The following is an 18,959-nucleotide window of genomic DNA, read 5'->3' as shown; positions in this document are numbered from 1 at the left end:
AGGAGTTTGGTGACTTTTTTCCCTTTATTGAAATGATGCAATATGTTTGCACCGTTACACCCTGACCATGCACAGGCAGCAGATAAACAAGGGGCAGGACCTCTGTACTCCTAAGTCCTCCTCTGTACCCCATGTGTACACCTCTATTCTTCTGTGTACTCCTGTGTTCTCCTCAGTTCTCCTGTGTACTTTTGTGTACTCCTCATTTCTTCTGTGTTGTCCTCTGTACTCTTGGACAAAGTTTGTGTTTTTTCCATTGTTTAAGCACTGCTTCCAGCCAAGAGTGAGACCATATATCCCCTATAGCTGCAGAAAAGGCTAACATTGTTATCTTTTTACAAAAAAAACAGCTGAACATGAGAGGTTTTTGGACCAATTTTGTGTTCTCCATTCTTTAAGCACCGGTTTGAGCACCGTTTAAGCACCGGCACCGTTTCAAAAGTACCGGTTTGGCACCGGTATCGGATAAAACCTAAACGATACCCATCCCTACTAGCGACACAGCTATGTTAGCATAATATAAACACAGTGAAGCTGGAGGATGAATGCTAACTTTTTTCCACTTGATAAAGGTTAACGTGAGGGTTCCCGATGGTTAGGGACAAATGCAACTGCATGGCAGGATGCTGTAAACGGACCAAACTTCAGTCAGGAGAACAACTGAGATAATCCATCCACAATACGAAGTTAGTCATTAATATACTGGTGCATGAATGCTGCTGAATTCTTCTCCCACTGAAAAAGCTACGCCCAGATGAACAGAATCAACTTTTGGAGATACTGCTGCATGGGCTGAGGTGTAGTTACATCATAAGGTTTTAAAAACTGAGCTTTAAAATGATTAGCAGTAATAAAAACCAAGACAGGCCAACATACTTTATGAACTACTTTGATTTAAAATCTGTTACGTTTATTGTTATTAATAATTATTCATGATGAGTTACATTGTAATAAATCACTTAATGAAGACTTGATCGTGACTTACTTTATAATACATGATAATGGCTTTATATTATGTTGAATTAATTTATGATTAAACTCTTTTTAAATGTGTTATCATGGATTACTCTAATTTATGATTAAATATTTTATGACGAATGACTATAATAATGAATTTGATGATTTAATAGATTACTTGTAGGTGAATTAATTTATGATGATTTTATGATGGATTATTTCATGAAAAATTAATTTACAATAAATTACCATGATGACAACTTTGTAATGAAATATTTCATGATAAAATTAATTCTAAAGCAAAGAAAAAAACTGAGTGAAGCTTTTCCCAAATTTTGTTTTAATCTGTCAGCTCGGACAAAAAGCCGACATAAAGACATTGCTGAACATCTTCCTCCGCACACAAACACGTGATGCCATGTTCACCTAAAAAACATTTCATTGGTAATGAAGATCATGAGCGGCGGCGATAAATGAACCGTGCTGACAGAATACATGTGCAGATCAGATCTATAATACAGTTTAATAGCACAGAGCTTCATGTCAGAGAGAAGCTACAAACAGACATGAAATCAAATCTGAACATCAGCAAACAAAACATTCAGGTTTATGTCATCATGCCTCACAGGCTTCAGTGTGGAGCTCAGAGCATCCACAGCACCACCCGCAACCTCCAGCACGCCCCACAGCCCTGTGTGTGTGCGCGCATGTCTGTGTGTGAGTGTATGTGTGTCTGTGTGTGCGCATGCATGTGTGTGTGCATGTGTGTGGGTGTGTGTGTCACGTTCAGAGCGTGCTGTCACCGCCACCTGACAGCAGGAAGAATATGGAGGGGAGGGGAATGGAGGGGAGGGGGACAGAGGAGGTAAATATGGAGTCGAGCACACATAAAGGTGTGTGTGTGTGCAGGTTGAGGAGCAGGAGGCCAACGGTGGGTTAGAAGCAGGAGGATGTAGGTAGGAGGAGGAGGGGGAGGAGGGACCCACTGATGTCAGGGAGCCTCTAGCGTTTGATGGTGGGGGGGAGCAATGAGGACAGTTCTGAGGGGGCATTGGCCTAGAAGGTCTTCCTGTGGATGGCACGCGCTCTGTCTTCTTCATATTCCCGCTTCGACACCCACATCTTCTTAAAGGTGTCCAACGACGCCAAGATGGAGCCACTGCATCAGGAAGTGAGGTCAGAGAGAGGACCATTTAGAGAGGAGAGCCACAAAGACACACAGTGACACACAGCGACACACAATCAAAAGACTTACCCGATCCACGTGGAGTACAGCCTCTCCTGGGGGGCCGAGATCTGCCAAAGAGAAACCACAGGTCACTGACACCTCCTACTGAGACATCCTCACTCACACCTCCTAACTGACATCTCCTCACTGAGTCCTCCTCTCCAGGACTTCCTCACGGTTTACAAAGCATTTTGTTTTCTTTGTGAATACATAAATATATTTCTTTGAAATGTATTCATGTCTGCTCTCCTCCTCCTCCCGAGCATTTTCATGAGAAACAGGCTCGGCATGCCTCTGTGTTGCGTGTACTTCAGTGTCACTGACAGTGAGCAGGAGAAGGAGGCCAGAGGTTACTGTGGGCGTGTCCCAGTCAGAGCTTACCTTGATCTTCACGTCTTTGGGTGCAAGCTTCTTTACTTCAGTCAGTAACCGTTCGCCGAAGCCTGAGTGAGGACAGTACAGTGTTACTCGCCACTGCGAACAGGAAGTTTTACAGACTGCAGCGCGTGCACCAACCTTTGATGAGCGTGGAGCCGCCACACAGCACAATGGTGGAGAACAGCGTGCGCCGCAGGTCCATGTCGGACTTCTGGATGGCGTAGGCCAGGACTTCATGGATGCCCGAGCTCTCGTCTCCGATCAGGTCGGGTCTGAACAGCAGCTCCGGGGCACGGAACCTAGCGGGGCCGATCTGAAAACGGCGAGGTCACATGTCAGGGGGATGGGGAGGAGCGCTACACGGGAACCACCAATTAGTAGGAACAGGACTTACGTTTAAAGTGCTTCCGTCGGGGAGGACATACTGAGCCTTCTCGGTCTCTAAGGTCTCATCCTTCTGAGGGTTCAGGGAGAGGTAGCAGGCTCTCTGCAGGGACATGAGAACATCAGAAACTCTCACAACACCTGACTCACGTTTCAGCTCCGCTGCCACTGTCGCCTCACCTCTTTAATGGTGCGAACGACCTCAAACTCAGCTGACGTGTTGAAGTTGTATCCTTCCTTACGCAGCAGCAGCCGCAGGTACCGCGACACGTCTCTCCCAGCGATGTCCACACGCATGATAGAGTGTGGGATGGCGAAGCCTTCGTATATGGGCACTACGTGGGTCACGCCGTCGCCGGAGTCCAGCACTACGCCGGTGGTGCGGCCTGTGGCGTACCTGTAGGAAAACGGAGGCCATCACGGTTATGATAGAGACTCAGCAAATGTCTTCTAGCCTGCTCTGATTCTGTGTGGTGAACAGACACGAAGACGACGCAACATGCATCACATGCACTTTTCTCTAACTTAGAGAGACAATTAAAATGTCATCAACACACAGACACAACAGGAGAACCATCAAAACCCCATCAGGTCCAGTCATGTTAACATCAGGACGGTTCTCAGCCCAGCAACACGTTAAACTCAGGCTTCACATGTTTAATAATTGACCCTCTGCGTCCTCCTGCACAGACTCTGTTCCGGGGTTGGCACATACCGAGCATGTTTTTCAGATCTGAACATCTTTTGGGGAAAATTTGATCTCACAATGCGCACCGTGAAAAAACAAAACAAAAACAGAGTTGACATGAAGCAATGATGAGCTGGTACTGGCATCTCTGAACAAGAAAAGGAAGAAACAGATTCTGATTTATATGCAGGCAGCAGCAGGAGGATTTCCTGTTGTGATCCAGGGTCAAAGCTTTGGCCATGTTTCATGTCAGTGGGCAGTTTGAGCTCCTTGGCAGAGTTGAGACAACACCTGAGGAGGCAGCAGCAGCTAGTTGTGACGTCAAACTGGATTATTTACTGTTTTGACGTAGCGTAGATTCAGTACCAGTTTACACTTTGAGCTACAAGCGTACTTGTTGCCAAATGCAGCGATCCGTTTGGTCAAAAATCTGAAATGTCGAGCATGGTCCAAGCTTCTGAATGTCACACATTCATTCTGTGAAGTTCGACAGCTGCTTTAAGAACAGAAACACTCATGCTGATTTTACTTGCCCAGTGTGCGAAGGCCTTCCATCACAGAGAGGCTCAGATCATAATGTGACCCAAAGTCACATCTGATTGGTTCAAAGCACACAAAGACTCAGTGAGCTGTCACAGACGGCAGTCAGGGTCCTCCCCTTTAAATGAGGAACACACCTACAATCAGCACAGAACCTGTGTGTGTGTGTGTGTGTGTGTGTGTGTGTGTGTGTGTGTGTGAGAGAGAGAGAGCTTGCAGTGACTCAGGGTAATTTAGGGCCTATACTGCCACCTTGTGTATGAGCCATGCAACTGCAGCGAGTCTTCAGTGAGCCCTCGTGTGTGTTTAACACCTTTAACTGTTTCTTGAGCAAACATGAGGCTGAGGTTCACGCAGGCCTCAGCTCGATGCCGAGTCAGCAACAGGAGGACACAAACAGGAAGTGAGTTCTTACAGGCTGAGCACGGCCTGCATGGAGATGAAGAGTGCCGGCACGTTGAAAGTCTCGAAGAACACTTCAGCTGCCTTCTCCCTGTTCTTGCTCGGGTTCAGAGGAGCCTCTGTGAGCAGCACAGGATGCTGGGAAAGGTTAAAAAAAACACACACACAAAAAAACCACAGGGTTAGCGGCACCGCGACAAGCTCGTGTGTGGACGTGACAGAGGCGGAGAGGAGCTCACCTCCTCGGAGAATGTCTGCAGCTGTTCCTTGGAGTAAACGTACTGCCAGATCCGCTCCATGTCATTCCAGTCGGTCACGATGCCGTGCTCCATCGGGTACCGCACCGACAGCAGGCCCCTGTGCTCCTGATGGGAGGAGGCGGGGGAGGAGGAGAGTTTATTATTCCCTGAAAATGTGATACAGTCACATGCTTTGATCTGATGGAAAAAAGAGAGCTGCAGATGCTGTGAGAAGGTCATGTGACAATTATCTGAAAAAAAAAAAAAAACAACCCAAAAAAAAAACAAAAACAAAAAAACACAACCCTGTTTTCAAAACAAGAAACTTTGACCCCGCAGGGCGATAACTTCCTGTTCCTCCTCCAGTTAGAGCAGAGCTGCTGGACCTTCTGAAGCTGCTAGAGATGAGCAGCTCAAGCATGGCCACGCATCACATCCTTCATCACCTTCAATCGCCATCATAAGGTACTAAATACATGACGTTTACGTGCTTTCACACATTAAAAACGTTTCGGTAAAGATGACGCTGCCTCACCAAGGTCTGCAAGCTCAGGCTTGATTAGCTCAGCGCAGAGCTCTGCACCAACCTCAGCAGGAACAATAAAGAGTCGACTTTAAAGGAGCGTTTTTGATGAAGGTGTGGCCCATTGAAGCTCCACACAATAACACAATAAACACCACAACAACATCAACAATAATGATAATAAAAATGATAATGATGATAATAATAATAATTACAATGATGATATGACGATGATGATAATAATAATAATAATACTAACAATAATAATAATAATAAAGATAACAGCATCATAAGAGGGCAGTGAGTGTCAGCAGGGCAGTGGTTTAACCTGCAGTGAGGAGGAGCAGCAGTACCTCGGCTTTGGGTCCGATGAAGAGGTCTCCCTCCAGGGCTCCCGCCATCACGCGCACATGCTTCGGACGCCCGACGCTGCATATGAAACACACAGAGCACTGAGAGAGTGAGCTGCACACTTGGTTAAACAGCAACAGAGATCCTGGAGTCTCCGTTAACTTACTAGTTGGGGAAGCAGTATTTGGGGATCTGGTCTCCCGCAAAGCCGGCCTTGATGACCCCCGACCCCTGCAGGGAAAAGAAAGATGACGTTTGAGCATCACAGGGTTAAAGAAGCTGAGAGGTCATGAGATGCCGCCCGAGGCTGGCGGCAGTCACAGCTCCTCTGCTTCAACAGACACTTTGTCCTCCAAGTAAAAAAAAGTTGTTTCTGCTGCACAAAGCTTTCAGTTCCCGCTGTGAGTGAGCGAACAGGAAGGAGCACCAGACGCCAAACCCCGATGACGGCAGCTTCATTATCCCAAAGATCTGAAACCATGTCTCACAAAGAGCTGAGAGAAGCTCAGCGGTCTGAAGTTCGATACCAAAATCATCTCAATGAAGTAAAACCTGAGTAAAGACAACCAAGTAAAATCTGTGAAACGTACCAACGCTGAAATAAACTGAACTGAAAACTGTTCATTAAACGCACCAACTATCAGCTTCACTCTGATTACTGTTTCAGTCTTGATCTTTGACCTACTGATTCGTGTTTCTGAACTCTTCATCAGCGCACTCTCACACCGACACATGCACATGAAACCTTATTTTAACTTTTAGAAGCCAAATAATCCCTGCAGGTGGAAGGTGGGAGTTGGAGCTCGTCCCACCATTGAACTCACACCCGGTGGAGTTTAGGCACCAGATTAGGTTTGGTTTGAAATACAACAGCTGCCAAAGCATTGCCTTCCTGGTTGCCACCTTCCCGCTTCTTGTAGACAAAATACGCCAAGTTCGAGTGAGTCTGAGTAAGTGACTGTAAACTTGCTCTCTTTGTACAACCTGCAGGTCTGTGAGGCTCCTCCTTTAATGGCCCGAGGAGGGGGTCCTCCCTAGATTCACAGAATCAGCCCAAGATAAGAAACCTGTCAGCACATCTCTGAACCTGAAACACACTAAACTGAGACTCCTGCTCACAGGTTATTCAGTCTCTGTGTTTGTAAACAACGCTCAGAGCGCCTCAGCTGGCTTCCTGAGATCATCCAATGAGAAAACAAGAGGTTTAAAGTGACAGGAGCTGAAACATCTTTGCTCAGACTGATGGCCTGAGCGGGTGGAGAAGCATGGATGGAACATAAACTGGATTCATTACGTTTAAATCAGACACAGCTCCAGCTGAGAGCTGCACGTCACTGAGAAATGAGAAATATAGTCAGGTTTTTACTTTCACTGATGGAATGAAGGTTAGCTCTGTGTGATGATGAAGGGTTATTGACAGTGTCACGGCCATGCTAACATGCTAGCAGCCGTCTGCTGTACTGCATGTGGGGCTTCAGGGTGACTCCCGCATCCTGTCTGCCGGTTAATTAGCAGCAGAGCCGGGTGGGGGAGTGAGCTGATGCCGCTACAGCACCACGGACAGCTAACACGCCCCGGATCCGGCTCCACTAACCGGCTGCTGCCCGGAGCTAGCAGCGGATCCGGCTAGCGGCTAACGCGGCTGAGAGCTGCAGAAGTGAGCCGGCCAGAGGAGCCGAGCTGACAGCATCATAGAGGGAACACCTGAGAGGAAAGAGGAACCCCGCTGCACCACCAGGAAAGGTGAGCACCGACCTATTAGCTCCGACACAATAGCGGCAGGCTAACGGTTAGCCCGCGGCCTCGGGCTGGGTGTGGATGAATGACATCATCATACTTACATTATCAATCACCACCGGCTGGTTAGCTAAAATGTCATAGGACTCCATGACCGCACGTGCGCTTCAGGTGTGTTTCTATCGATCCGCGTGAGTCTTCGTTCCCGTTTAGTGTTTTAATCATGTAAAAATCAGCGCCGGTTAGCCGCTCCGCTCTACGCCTGTCGACGCTCCTCTGCCGCTGCTGCCGCCCCGACCACAACAACCACAGCATCGCGGCGGGCTCACGGTGCAGACAGCCAATCAAGCTCCAGAGATCCTGACTGGCAGCACGGAGAGCTAATCAGCATGTCTGTACGCTGTCAACGAGCGGCAGCGTTTCTGCTGGTCTGCTGGCAGATCACAGTTAACTATCACATTTAACTAATAATGCCATTAAAGCGCTTTACTACACAGAAGTTTTTTTCAGCAGTGTTTTCTAACGATAATATCAGCTAAAAATTATTTTATTTAATCTTCATTTACAAACATTTACATTTTAATAGTCGGTAAAAAGGATGACAGTGAATTCACCGAAAGTGACAACTTAAAAAATAAAAACTTTATGTTGCTCGTAATAAAAAAAAGTCCAGTAGTTGCACTAAGAGTCGCAAATGCAGCTTTAAATACGTTTTCCGGGTACCCTCAACGCATTACCAGTGTCACGGGATCCAGCCAATCAGAAAGCTAGAAAAAAGCCAAAGTGGGCGGGTCTACGGGGCCTGGGGAGTGATAAAAACACAGCTGAGACTAGGCTCGAGCAGGTGGGAGCGGTAAGCATTTCACAGGTGAGTGGTGGGTTTACAGCAGTGGTACGCGCTGTTTTAACAGGTAAGCTTGGTAGAGGTGCTGTCTTGTTCGAGCGCGATGTCTAGGTTAGTAGCTAATGTGCTGTTAGCTTGATGATAAAAACTCTTAAGTGTCTTTATGTTCCTAGAGAGTTCAGGTTTAATGAAACAAACGTGTGACGGCTGCTTCCGGTGTGATATAGTCGTAACTCCCCCCCGATCTCTGTTTACAAAGTAAAGTTTGAATTTAGAAAACTGCTTTAAAACGAGTTTTGGAGAGTGAGGAGGGGGAGGAGTGTGGCGGTGGTACTGCTGGCTGAATGAGTGCTCAGACAGTGGAAATGTGATTGAGCACAGGTGTGATGCTCCGACGGACCTCCAAGGGTTGCTGGTTCGGATCCCTGTCAGAAATCTGGGCACTCGTTGACCCACATCCTGCTGTTAGCTTAGCCGCAGTCCGAGGCTAAGGGGCTCAATTAATGAAAATCCGCGTTAAATCATGAGCTTTTATCTCACCTGCTAATATAAATGTCCGGACGGCTAGTTTTATTTTGAAGGTTCACTGCTGTCACTTTTTTTTAAACATCAGGCATTATTTTGAGCGTGCATTCTCCGTGTCGGTTCTCTTTTTGGTTTTATTGCATTTTATTTTCTAATGTACTCGCTACCACCTCACTGGCACGTTTAATATAGATGGATATGCGCTGTGTGTGGGTTTAAAAAAAAAAAAAAAAAAAAAAAAAAAAATGATGCAGGTGTGGGTTTTGAACTCTGATTATTCGCAGACGTGTCACACCCTGAGACTGTGCCGTGTTTTTGGAGTTTGCCTGATCAGAGTTTTTGATTAGAGCAGGTTTTCAATCTGTGCTGCTTCATTGATGGTTTGTCTTTGGAAATGTTAAAGGTTTGTGTTACGCTGCCTCCTCCCTCCACTTTTCTTTATTTTAATTCTTTTACATTAAGGGTCTTCACCTTTTTCCCCTGATGTTTTAAACTGTTTAACAGGTTAAAGAAGTTTATTCCAACCAATTTCAATTAGATGCAGGTTAAATGAATGTTAGCAGTTTTGAGTGTTTCTGTAGAATTGTCTGTTTCTCTCCTGCGTCATTAAAATGATGCTGAAGTTTAAATCTTTTGACAATCGCAGCCTTTTCTTTAAATCGGGGTTTTTGTTTTTTCCTTAATTTTCCCTGCTCTGTTTAATGATGTCACCTTTAACTCTCCAGACTGAGAGTAGCAGCCTGCTGTGGTTCAGAATCTGCCTGGAAACATCATGGCTCTGCAGCCATCTGAAAAGTAAGATTTATCCTCAGGATGAACTTGATTTTAATTCCACAAAGCTGAAAGAAGTTAAAATAAACTTTTCACTTATTTTATGTGTATGCAGATGTTTGAGTAACTGAATCTTTCAGGTCGTTGAAATTATTAAGGTGCTGATTTAATTCTAAATTTTAATATATTTTTATTTTCCTCTAGAATAGTTATGAAGACATTTGTGAAATTTTAACTTTTTCTAATTTATATTTATGCTGCTGCTCGGCTCATTTTCAGGCTAAACTCTTTCGTGTGTGTGGTGACTCTGGGTAATTTATGGGCTACACTGCCGTCTTGTGTATAAGCCGTGCAGCTGCAGTGAGGCATTGTGTTTTAACACCTTTTAACTGTTTCATGAGCGAACTTGAAGCTGAGGTTCATGCATGTCTCATTTCAGGCACTGCTGGGTGTGTTTTGCCACGGAGCGGGATGACCCCGGTGCTGAGTGGCTGAGTCCCTGCAGGTGCAGAGGAAGCACTAAGTGGGTGCACCTGATCTGCTTGCAGTACTGGCTGGACACGAGACTGAGGGTGAGCCAGCAGCCAATCAGATGTCAGCTGTGTGAGGTGGCGTACTCTGTCATCTTCCCGCAGATGGGTGAGTGTCAGCTTACTGAGGGTCATATCATAGGTCCTCAGAGGTGGGGTGGAGCTCTCTACTGCCCATTCAGGCAAAGGGAGAAACTGAACACATGGTGTTCAACAGGTGTAGGAAGGGTGGCGTGTCCTGTCAGTGGAGGACACGTAGTGGGTTAACGTTGATCGTGGGTTCTCGTCGCTCCTCAGGCCCACTGGTGGACTCTCTGCGAGTGGTGGACAGAACGTTGACGGCCATCGGTCCATACGGGACCCTTGGGTTGCTGGTTGGGACGGCGTACTGGACAGCTCTGAGCTACGGCGCCGTGACGGTCGTGCAGGTACAGAGGGAATGTCTTGTAAGAGCCTCACATTGGCGGCGTCCTCACCACCTCATGTTCTGCAGGTTATGGGACGGGCAAATGGTATGACAGCAATGCAGGGAGCCAGCCCTGTGCTCCTGCTCTCCGGCCTCCCCGCCATCCCCGTACTGCTCATTCTCGGGAAGACCGTCCGCTGGAATGACTGCGTCATGAAGCTGTGGCAGAAATGCTGCTACGAACCAAAGCTGCCACCAGGTACACACACACCCAGAATATGTCGCAGTGCAGATGCATGAGCAGTTTCACTTAGTTAAATGTTTTAAGACCTTTTATATTCTTTCAGGTGTGTCTATTTAACTCATGAATTTATATTCTTTATGGTATAAAATGTCCTTGTCATTCACTGCTTATAAATAAAACTGAAAAGTTGTGCCATGTTTGCTCCCGTGGTAGCAAACGTGGCACAAAAATGACCTTATAAAATCCGTTAAGGTTTGCTGTAAAGAGCAGGTGCAGTACTGCAGGCCGTCAGAGGGGGTACTGTGCTGTTGTTCCTGTCCTAGTTTAGACATCTGTCGCTGCAACGTCAGCGTTACCGTTTTTGTCCCTGCTCGCTATCATGAGGAATTGCTTTAATGTCAGATCTTGTTGTTTAAAGGAGAGTCTGCCCCTCCCCCACAGATAACCGGTGGTACCTGCCCCCGATTCCTGTGGATGAGCCCAGAGTGAAGCGTCAGTTCCTGACCTCCAGGATGCTTTGCGGCGCACTCATGTTTCCCTCCATTGCTGTTCTAACTGGGCGGCTACTGTTCCCATCTGTGACCTCTCACCTGCAGCGTGCCTTGCTGGTAAATGTACTCTGATCTCTGATTGGAGAATGTGATGTGCTCTGTAACATAGCTTTGAGGTTATTGGTTGGCTGAGAAGCCGGTGGTACTGACTGGTTTACTGGTCTCTGCCCCACAGGGTGGCAGTGCCTACATCCTTCTCAAAGGTGTGCTGAAGGTGTACTTCACACAGCAGCTGTTCATCATGCACGCCGGCAGACGCATCCTCAACTATGGCGACGTACAGAGAGCAGAGTGCCACAGGCATGGCAGCGGCAATTAGAAACGGAGCTGATGGTGCAAAATTGTTGGGGGTGGGGTTTTTTTTTTTTTTTTTTTGTTTTGTTTTTTTTTTTTTTTAAACTGAATCCTGGAGGAGTTTAAACTGTGTTTACCAGACAATGTGAACACTGACACTGCGTCTTGCCTCACTCTGATCAAATGATCTGCAATGCGACCTCAAGCTGAACCTGCTCACGATGTTATGAAGCCCAGTGGGTGAGAATCAGACTGTAACAGGACTATGGTGTTTCTGGTTTATATAAACTAGCTGATTGCTCTGACTGCAGTCTGTCAGCAGCTCCGTATGGATTATTTTTAATAAAGCGTTTTTTAAAAAAAAAAAAAAAAAAAAAATCAAGCATGTCTGTCTTTATTCACACAGCCTCTGATTTATTGACAGTTATAATGGAAACCTCCACTCAGTAATATTACATGTACAACTTTAAAGAGCTGGTGTGCTTCAAATTGACCCTTTCAAAACTTTAACGTGACACTTGAAAGTACTGCGTTCGGGGGGTGGCCTCGCAGCCTACCTGAGTGTTGTGGTTGACAACATCCATCCCTCTTTGGCCTCAGTGACCCATCTTCTGATTTCACTGAGCTCACATCTCAAACATGACGGGGAGTTAGCTGCACTCAGACAGGCTCCAGTCACATTTTTACTGTTGGCATGGAGGCAGCTGACACATCTGCAGCTGTGTCACGATGTCATAATGATGTCATGTTGATGTCAACCAGTTTCCAGCAGCATGTTGAAGAATTAAAGTTGCTCAGAAGTCCAAACCAGTACCAGCAAAGTGTCTGGTGGTTTGGTTTTTTGGTTTTTTTTTTTTTTTTTTTTTTTTTGGGGGGGGTTCTTTTGGTGGGTTTCCCACCCCCTCTGCTTTAATTTTGAAATTGTATGTCTGCATTGCTTTTATTTTAATCATTTGATACATTTCTAATTTTGTTTTGCTTTTTCATGTTCAGTTATTTGCTTCACTTTTTTTCTATTTTATTCTAAATATGTTCACTTCAATTTTTTAATATTTTTGATAGTTGGATATTTTTCCTTTTCCTATATTTCATGTGATTTTTATCTTTAAGATAAAAATATTTATTTTAATAATGGTCCCTCAGTCCGCGATTCTTTACGGAAGCTGGCGGGCCCCGCCCCCTGTTCACTAATTGGCTGTTAGTCTCCAGTCTGGCCCGCTGATTAGCTCGCTGGGTGTCTGAGCGGATTGTGGAAGAGGAAGGGGAGAGCGCTTGTTGCTGTGGCCGAAGGTGCGCCTTTTCCGGGCAGAAGCGGGAGAGGCCGGTCCGGCTGAAGCTGTCCGCTATGAGGAGAGTAACGCTGTTCGTTAACGGCACGTGCACGAACGGAAAGGTAAGCTATAACGGTGAGGCGGAAATCGGTGTGCTGGCGAGGACAAAAATGGCCTGTTCCTGCTCCAGCACGCTCCCGGCGGGCACCCGCGCGGGCGGAAACGGTAACGGTGCGTTTTGTCCGCCCGCGCGCAGGTGGTGGCCGTGTACGGATCCCTGGAGGACCTGCTGTGTGTGGCCGGCTCCAAGCTGGGCATTCGAGCCTCCAACGTGTACAACGGGAACGGCGGCCTCATCGACGACATCGCGCTGATCAGGTGAGGGGCGTGTCCAGGTGTAACAGTGAATCCACGGTACTGAAGAGGCGTTCAAGGTGTTTCCACCTGTGAGCAGGTGAAATGTTCCTGTGGAGGGCAAAAAGTGACAATAAAAACCGGGCACATAGATATAATCACTTTGTAATTTTAGATCATTTTTATGATTCTACACTTTTATTTAAACCTTATTTTTCTGTTTATTTTAATATGCAAGTATATGGCTGACGTTTTTGTTTTTTAAATTTATTTACTTTTTTGGAGACAGCCCCACCCTCACTGTGTTTTCTGTTTGTGTGTGTGCAGAGACGATGACGTGCTCTACGTTTCTGAGGGAGACTCATTTGAAGGTGAGTGTGATGACCTACAGCAGAGGGGTCAGAGGTGTGCTGCTGGGGTGTTTTTTGACTCTCAGCTCAGAGTGTGCAGAAGTTCCTGCACATGCTCTGAACTTGTTTTGTTTTGGGGTCTTTTCTTTTCTACTCTGGCATCCAAATGATGTCCCTAATCTGACACGGAAGCCCCACCCACCTTTTGTGCAGACTTCCTGTTTTTAATGTTGATGTCTGCTGGTAAAAGAGCTGATTGGACTCATGTTTATTGTACTAATGCTACCTGTGCACTCACCTATGCAGATCCGCAGGATGACCCGAGAGGCCCTGATAAGGATCAGACTCACACTGATTGGCTGACTCTCAACGTCGGTGGGCGCTGCTTTACGACGACGAGGTAAGCGTGACCGTCACCACAGCAGGTTTTACACTGATTTAAATCGGTGGTTTTTCTTTTCGTGATGACCTTAATGATCAGTCTTTAATGACGCTCAGCTGTCAAAGTCAAAACAAAGGTCAGAGTTGGAGGTGCTGCAATGTGCAGAGTGACATGCTGGGGCCGCTGTTGTCCCCCAGCAACGCAGAATATCCAGATTATTCTGTCCCTCACCTGAAGGCTGCTGATGGTGATCAGAGGCTGCTGATCAGCTTGTCCTGAGTTTTATTACAAATTTCATGATTTTGTTTTTGTGAAGCTGAACCTCCTTGACATGGAGGGTTAAAGATCATTGTTAATGTGTGTGTGTGTGTGTGTGTGTGTGTGTGTTTGCTCAGGAGCACGTTAGTCAGTAAGGAGCCGGAGAGTATGCTGGCCCACATGTTCAGAGAGAAAGGTGAGCACAGCTTCACGTCAGCAGGAGGTGGTGCATGTGTAGCGTGCTTTAATAATGTGCACGTTTCAGACGTGTGGGCAAACAAGCGTGACCGTCAGGGCGCGTACCTGATCGACCGCAGCCCGGACTACTTTGAGCCCATCCTGAACTACCTGCGGCATGGACAGCTCATCATCAATGAGGGGATCAACCCCCTCGGTACGCCACATACATTCACAGCGCCCACTCAGGCCACAGAGACAGCCTGCTAACCATGTTCTTACCTGTGCAGGTGTGCTGGAAGAAGCTCGCTTCTTTGGGATCGAGCAGCTCGCCGAACAGCTGGAGGCCCTCATAAAGGTAGGGGGTGGGGGGGTGTGTGTGTGTGCGCGCGCTCTGCTGTGATTGATATTTTGTGTTCAGTCCTCTCAGCCTCCTGACGATCACTCACCTTTGACCCGGAAAGAGTTCATCAGGTTCCTGTTGGCCACGACCACAAAGTCCGAGCTGCGCTGTCAGGTGAGCACTGTGTGTCTGTGTACCTGGTTGTCATGGTAACATTAGCTGAAATTAACCCCTGGGAACCAAACAGTCCCTCTTTCAATCGGCCATCCTGCCTTTTCCTGTGTTCAGTCGAGTTAACACTCCCTACCTGCTGGTTACCCACAGCAGCTACCTGACAGGTGAGGGGGCGTGATCACCTGTGCTCTGATTATCTTGGCTCAGTCAGGTATTTGAAGACACCACATGTAACTTGGGTAACAGTGGGCGCTCTGTGGTTTTGTTTCAGGGTCTGAACTTCACTGGTGCCGACCTGTCTCGTCTGGACCTGCGTTACATCAACTTTAAGATGGCCAACCTGAGAGGAACCAACCTGACCCACGCTAACCTGAGCGGGGCCAACCTGGAGCGAGCCGACCTGTCCGCGGCCTGCCTTGACGTAAGTCGCCGCCCACAATCACCTAATCATCGTGTACAATAACTCTGAGCCCTCATGGTTTCAACAGCCCAGCAGATCTCCACAGGTCTGTTAGAAACTAAACCCAGATCAGTTTAATTTTCACAATCTGATGATTGAACCTGGTGACTGAGCATCTGAGTGATCATCTGTCACAGTCTGAATGACCTGCAGCACTTTGACTTTGACACTTGTTTCTGATCACCCCGAGTGCATCCTGGGTTCAGGTTCAGATCGGCAGGTGGAACAGGTGTCTGCTGTATCTGGCTGTGATTCCTCTGTCTCAGAATCGTGTGTGTGTGTGTGTGTGTGTGTGTGTGTGTGTGTGTGTGTGTGTGTGTGTGTGTGTGTGTGTGTGTGTGTGTGTGTGTGTGTGTGTGTGTGTGTGTGTGTGTGTGTGTGTGTGTGTGTGTGTGTGTGTGTGTGTGTGTGTGTGTGTGTGTGTGTGTGTGTGTGTGTGTGTGTGTGTGTGTGTGTGTGTGTGTGTGTGTGTGTGTGTGTGTGTGTGTGTGTGTGTGTGTGTGTGTGTGTGTGTGTGTGTGTGTGTGTGTGTGTGCAGTGCGCCAACCTGCAGGGCGTGAAGATGTTGTGCACCAACGCTGAAGGAGCATCGTTGCGAGGCTGCAACTTTGAGGATCCTGCAGGAGTCAAGGCCAACCTGGAGGGTGAAGTAGCCAATCACAAACTATCTTTAGATAAACGCACCGACACTAGTTGTCGTGGAGAGCGAGAGATATATATGTGTGTGTGTGTGTTGGGTCAGGGGCCAACCTGAAGGGCGTGGACATGGAGGGAAGTCAGATGACGGGCATCAACCTGAGAGTTGCCACGCTGAAGAATGCCAAATTGAAGAACTGTAACCTGCGGGGGGCAACTCTGGCTGGGACTGACCTCGAGGTCCGTACAGACATGCACATACACACTCACACGTGAGGCTGGAGTTCAAAACAGATCTGACCTGTGTGTCCTGTTCACATGCTTGATAAATGTCTCGCTTCCTAAACGCATCACACTGTGCAAGTGCCTGTGCCAAGCTTAATCAGATGTATTTCCTGTGCGGGAAGACTGACTGAGCCATTGACTCGTGCTCGGTTCAAATGCTGAAGATGTGCTTTAATCTGACCTGTAACATTAAAAAGCTGATGACACAGCTTGAGTCAAACACGATCACTTCCATTCTCTTCTGATCTCTGTCCAGGGCATACCAGGCGGGGTATGCCCTGGACAGGTCGCCAGTCTAACACAGAGAGACAGACAACCATTGACATCTATGGGCAATTTATAATCACCAGTTAACCTAACCCCACTAACTGCACACCTTTGGACTGTGGGAGGAAGCCGGAGTCCCTGGAGAGAACCCACACAGCATGACTAATATAATTTAATTGGCTCCATTTATTCAACTTAAGAAATCTTCAGGAGGAGGTGAAGACACAAACTCATAAAAACCTCAACGAGCTCCACAAATGCACGGGCTGTTCATGTCCGTGATGCTTGCAGGTTCATTTTCTCTCTTGTTCCTGCAGAACTGTGACTTGTCCGGCTGCGACCTTCAGGAGGCGAACCTGCGGGGCTCCAACGTGAAGGGTGCCATCTTTGAGGAGATGCTTACGCCTCTACACATGTCTCAGAGCGTGCGGTGAACCCGTTTTCCATAACCATGTACACTCAGTGCCACACCGACCAATGAATGCCAAACTTTTTTTTTTTTCTCTCTACTCTCGACCCAAAAAAGTGGGTGAGCCACAAAATTAAAACCTGCTGTTCCTACCCTGAACCTTCTTCGCAGGTGGGGGCTCCTGTGTTCTGCTTTAACCTCTTTAAACCCAGTTTGGGCTCTTTGTTATTCTCTTAGATGCTGCTGAGCAGTTTGTGTTGTTGTGGGAGACAGCTGCCACCGGGCGTGCCATGCTTGGCTTACTGTGATTCTTTGTCGAGTGGTCCGTGTCAGAAGCGTCCACCTGAACACCAGGACCCGTTGGATCACAGTGAGATGTTCGGTGTCTTGCAGAGGCTTTAATGTTGTGGCTGCTCATAACGTTAGCTTTATTTCAGCGTTTTCAGACACATCTGAAGTTCTGATGCCTGCAGTATTTCTGATTTTATTTGTTTGTTTTTTTGTAAATGTAACGCAGGTTTGTGGTTGAGGCTTGTATAATTGTATATTTTAAAGGGGACCTATTCTTTGCATCCCTGACAGTTCATAAAAAAACCATCACAAACTAGGCCTCAGTGCAGCTCCTGAGCTCTGTGATGTCCCTCAAGGATCTACTCTTGGTCCTCCTATTTTTCATTATACCTGCTTCCTGTTAGGACTTATGTTTAGAAAGCATAATATTTTTTTCTCATCGTTATGGAGCTCGTACCCTGTTTTATTTTGCATATGACCAAAAATGCCCAGCAGTCACTTTAATGCTCTGTAAAAGGATAAAAAAAAAAAAAAAAAAAAAAGGCTGAAGTATTTAGACTGATGATTGGGAGTGTCAAAGGGAACCACAGCAATCCTGTCAGTGATTGAATTAGATTAAAGCAGGTCAACGGAAAAACGAAGGATCGACCTGTGAACTAATTTTTCTGCAGCTTTACAGATGTTAAAGTTTTCTCTGGTTTAAGGCCAGCTTGTGGTGGAAACTCTGAGGCATGTTGTTTTCCATTAAAATCGCAGGCCTTGGTCATCTGAATTATTTTGGGATGAACTTATTATTTTGTAGGGTATTTCTTTTACTGTGTAGGCTTAGTTCACACCACAAACCTTTAATCCATGCTTCTCTTTTGACCTCGCTGCTAAGAAGTGTCTTAATATTAGATAATCTTTTGTTTTAGTTTTTTTTTTTTTTTTTTTTTTTTTTTTAGCTTCCCCCACTTTAAGCCAACTTTAATCTGATTGGCTGTCCCCTCTCTGTGACATACAGAGCCATAAGTAGAAAAAACTAAGATGAACTAAGTGATTCGATCAGCACATTATCAGAAACTTACATTTAACATGAAACTCTGCTCTGGAACAGGAAGTGATGCACGACAGGAAGTGAGGAAGAGCAGAGCAGGTCCTCTTTAAAATCAATGAGCATTTCTCTGTATCATGTACATGCAAACAAAATTTCATTTGAAAGAGTTTCATGGAAGAAAAATGATGAGTGAGAAGTCAATCCTGCTCACCCCCGTTTGTGTGGAGCTGGGACCAGCTTTACCTCCCTCATGTTACCTCTGAGCGGCTGATTTTCCCCTCGTTGTGAGAGGTGCAGCAGGCTGAAATAAACTGGAATGAGCCTTTAATAAGAAGCAGAAACGGGTGTTGTTGTAATAAAACAGTAATGTCAGTGTTTCTGAGATTTTAGTGACTGTCAGGAGTGAGGCAAGGCGTCTCCTCTGCTCTTCATCCTGTTTAATAAATCTGTTGTTTCTTAAGTTTATCACCCGCTGTGTGTTTATTGGGCCAGAACTGAAATGTCTGAATGTTTCTATCTGCATGAACCAAATCAGTGATTACAGGTTCCTGTTTTCTTATTTCTGTTTATTCCTATTTACTTTGGTTTTTCTTTAACTTTGATGTTAGGTTATTCTCAGAAATATTGCACCTTAATGTCGTCAGCAGCGTCTGAAAGCATGCAGGATAAATCTC

General features: G+C 46.4%; 3 protein-coding genes across 4 annotated transcripts; 2 read left to right on the top strand and 1 right to left on the bottom strand.

Moving 5' to 3' along the window:
• Positions 1–1,274: 1,274 nt before the first annotated feature.
• On the bottom strand, positions 1,275–7,755 carry actr1b (actin related protein 1B). The gene is made up of 11 exons (XM_031741620.2): positions 7,532–7,755; positions 5,857–5,921; positions 5,693–5,768; positions 4,817–4,942; positions 4,591–4,715; positions 3,128–3,344; positions 2,958–3,050; positions 2,702–2,876; positions 2,567–2,628; positions 2,213–2,253; positions 1,275–2,116 (listed from the first exon to the last, which is right to left on the bottom strand). The coding sequence occupies exons 1-11, from the start codon at positions 7,577–7,579 to the stop codon at positions 2,014–2,016; spliced, it is 1,131 nt and encodes a 376-aa protein (XP_031597480.1). The 5' UTR covers positions 7,580–7,755; the 3' UTR covers positions 1,275–2,013.
• A 471-nt stretch (positions 7,756–8,226) lies between these two features.
• On the top strand, positions 8,227–11,947 carry LOC116321716 (E3 ubiquitin-protein ligase MARCHF5-like). Of its 2 annotated transcripts, none has more exons than XM_031741628.2 (7): positions 8,227–8,295; positions 9,522–9,591; positions 10,007–10,206; positions 10,395–10,525; positions 10,591–10,762; positions 11,189–11,355; positions 11,474–11,947. In XM_031741628.2, the coding sequence occupies exons 2-7, from the start codon at positions 9,569–9,571 to the stop codon at positions 11,615–11,617; spliced, it is 837 nt and encodes a 278-aa protein (XP_031597488.1). In that variant the 5' UTR covers positions 8,227–8,295; positions 9,522–9,568; the 3' UTR covers positions 11,618–11,947. The 2 variants fall into 2 exon arrangements, with proteins under 2 accessions (XP_031597488.1, XP_039470823.1); XM_039614889.1 differs by lacking the exon at positions 8,227–8,295 and adding an exon at positions 8,320–8,338.
• Positions 11,948–12,813: 866 nt separating this feature from the next.
• LOC116321730 (BTB/POZ domain-containing protein KCTD9-like) lies at positions 12,814–18,750 on the top strand. Its single transcript, XM_031741648.2, has 12 exons — positions 12,814–12,985; positions 13,120–13,241; positions 13,545–13,588; positions 13,874–13,967; positions 14,345–14,403; positions 14,473–14,601; positions 14,675–14,742; positions 14,806–14,901; positions 15,173–15,322; positions 15,900–16,005; positions 16,104–16,237; positions 16,867–18,750. The coding sequence occupies exons 1-12, from the start codon at positions 12,938–12,940 to the stop codon at positions 16,981–16,983; spliced, it is 1,167 nt and encodes a 388-aa protein (XP_031597508.1). The 5' UTR covers positions 12,814–12,937; the 3' UTR covers positions 16,984–18,750.
• Positions 18,751–18,959: the final 209 nt, after the last annotated feature.

The sequence above is a fragment of the Oreochromis aureus genome, linkage group 7, assembly GCF_013358895.1.
Source record: "Oreochromis aureus strain Israel breed Guangdong linkage group 7, ZZ_aureus, whole genome shotgun sequence".
Lineage (NCBI taxonomy): Eukaryota > Metazoa > Chordata > Actinopteri > Cichliformes > Cichlidae > Oreochromis > Oreochromis aureus.
This window is presented reverse-complemented; position numbering and strand designations above follow the sequence as displayed.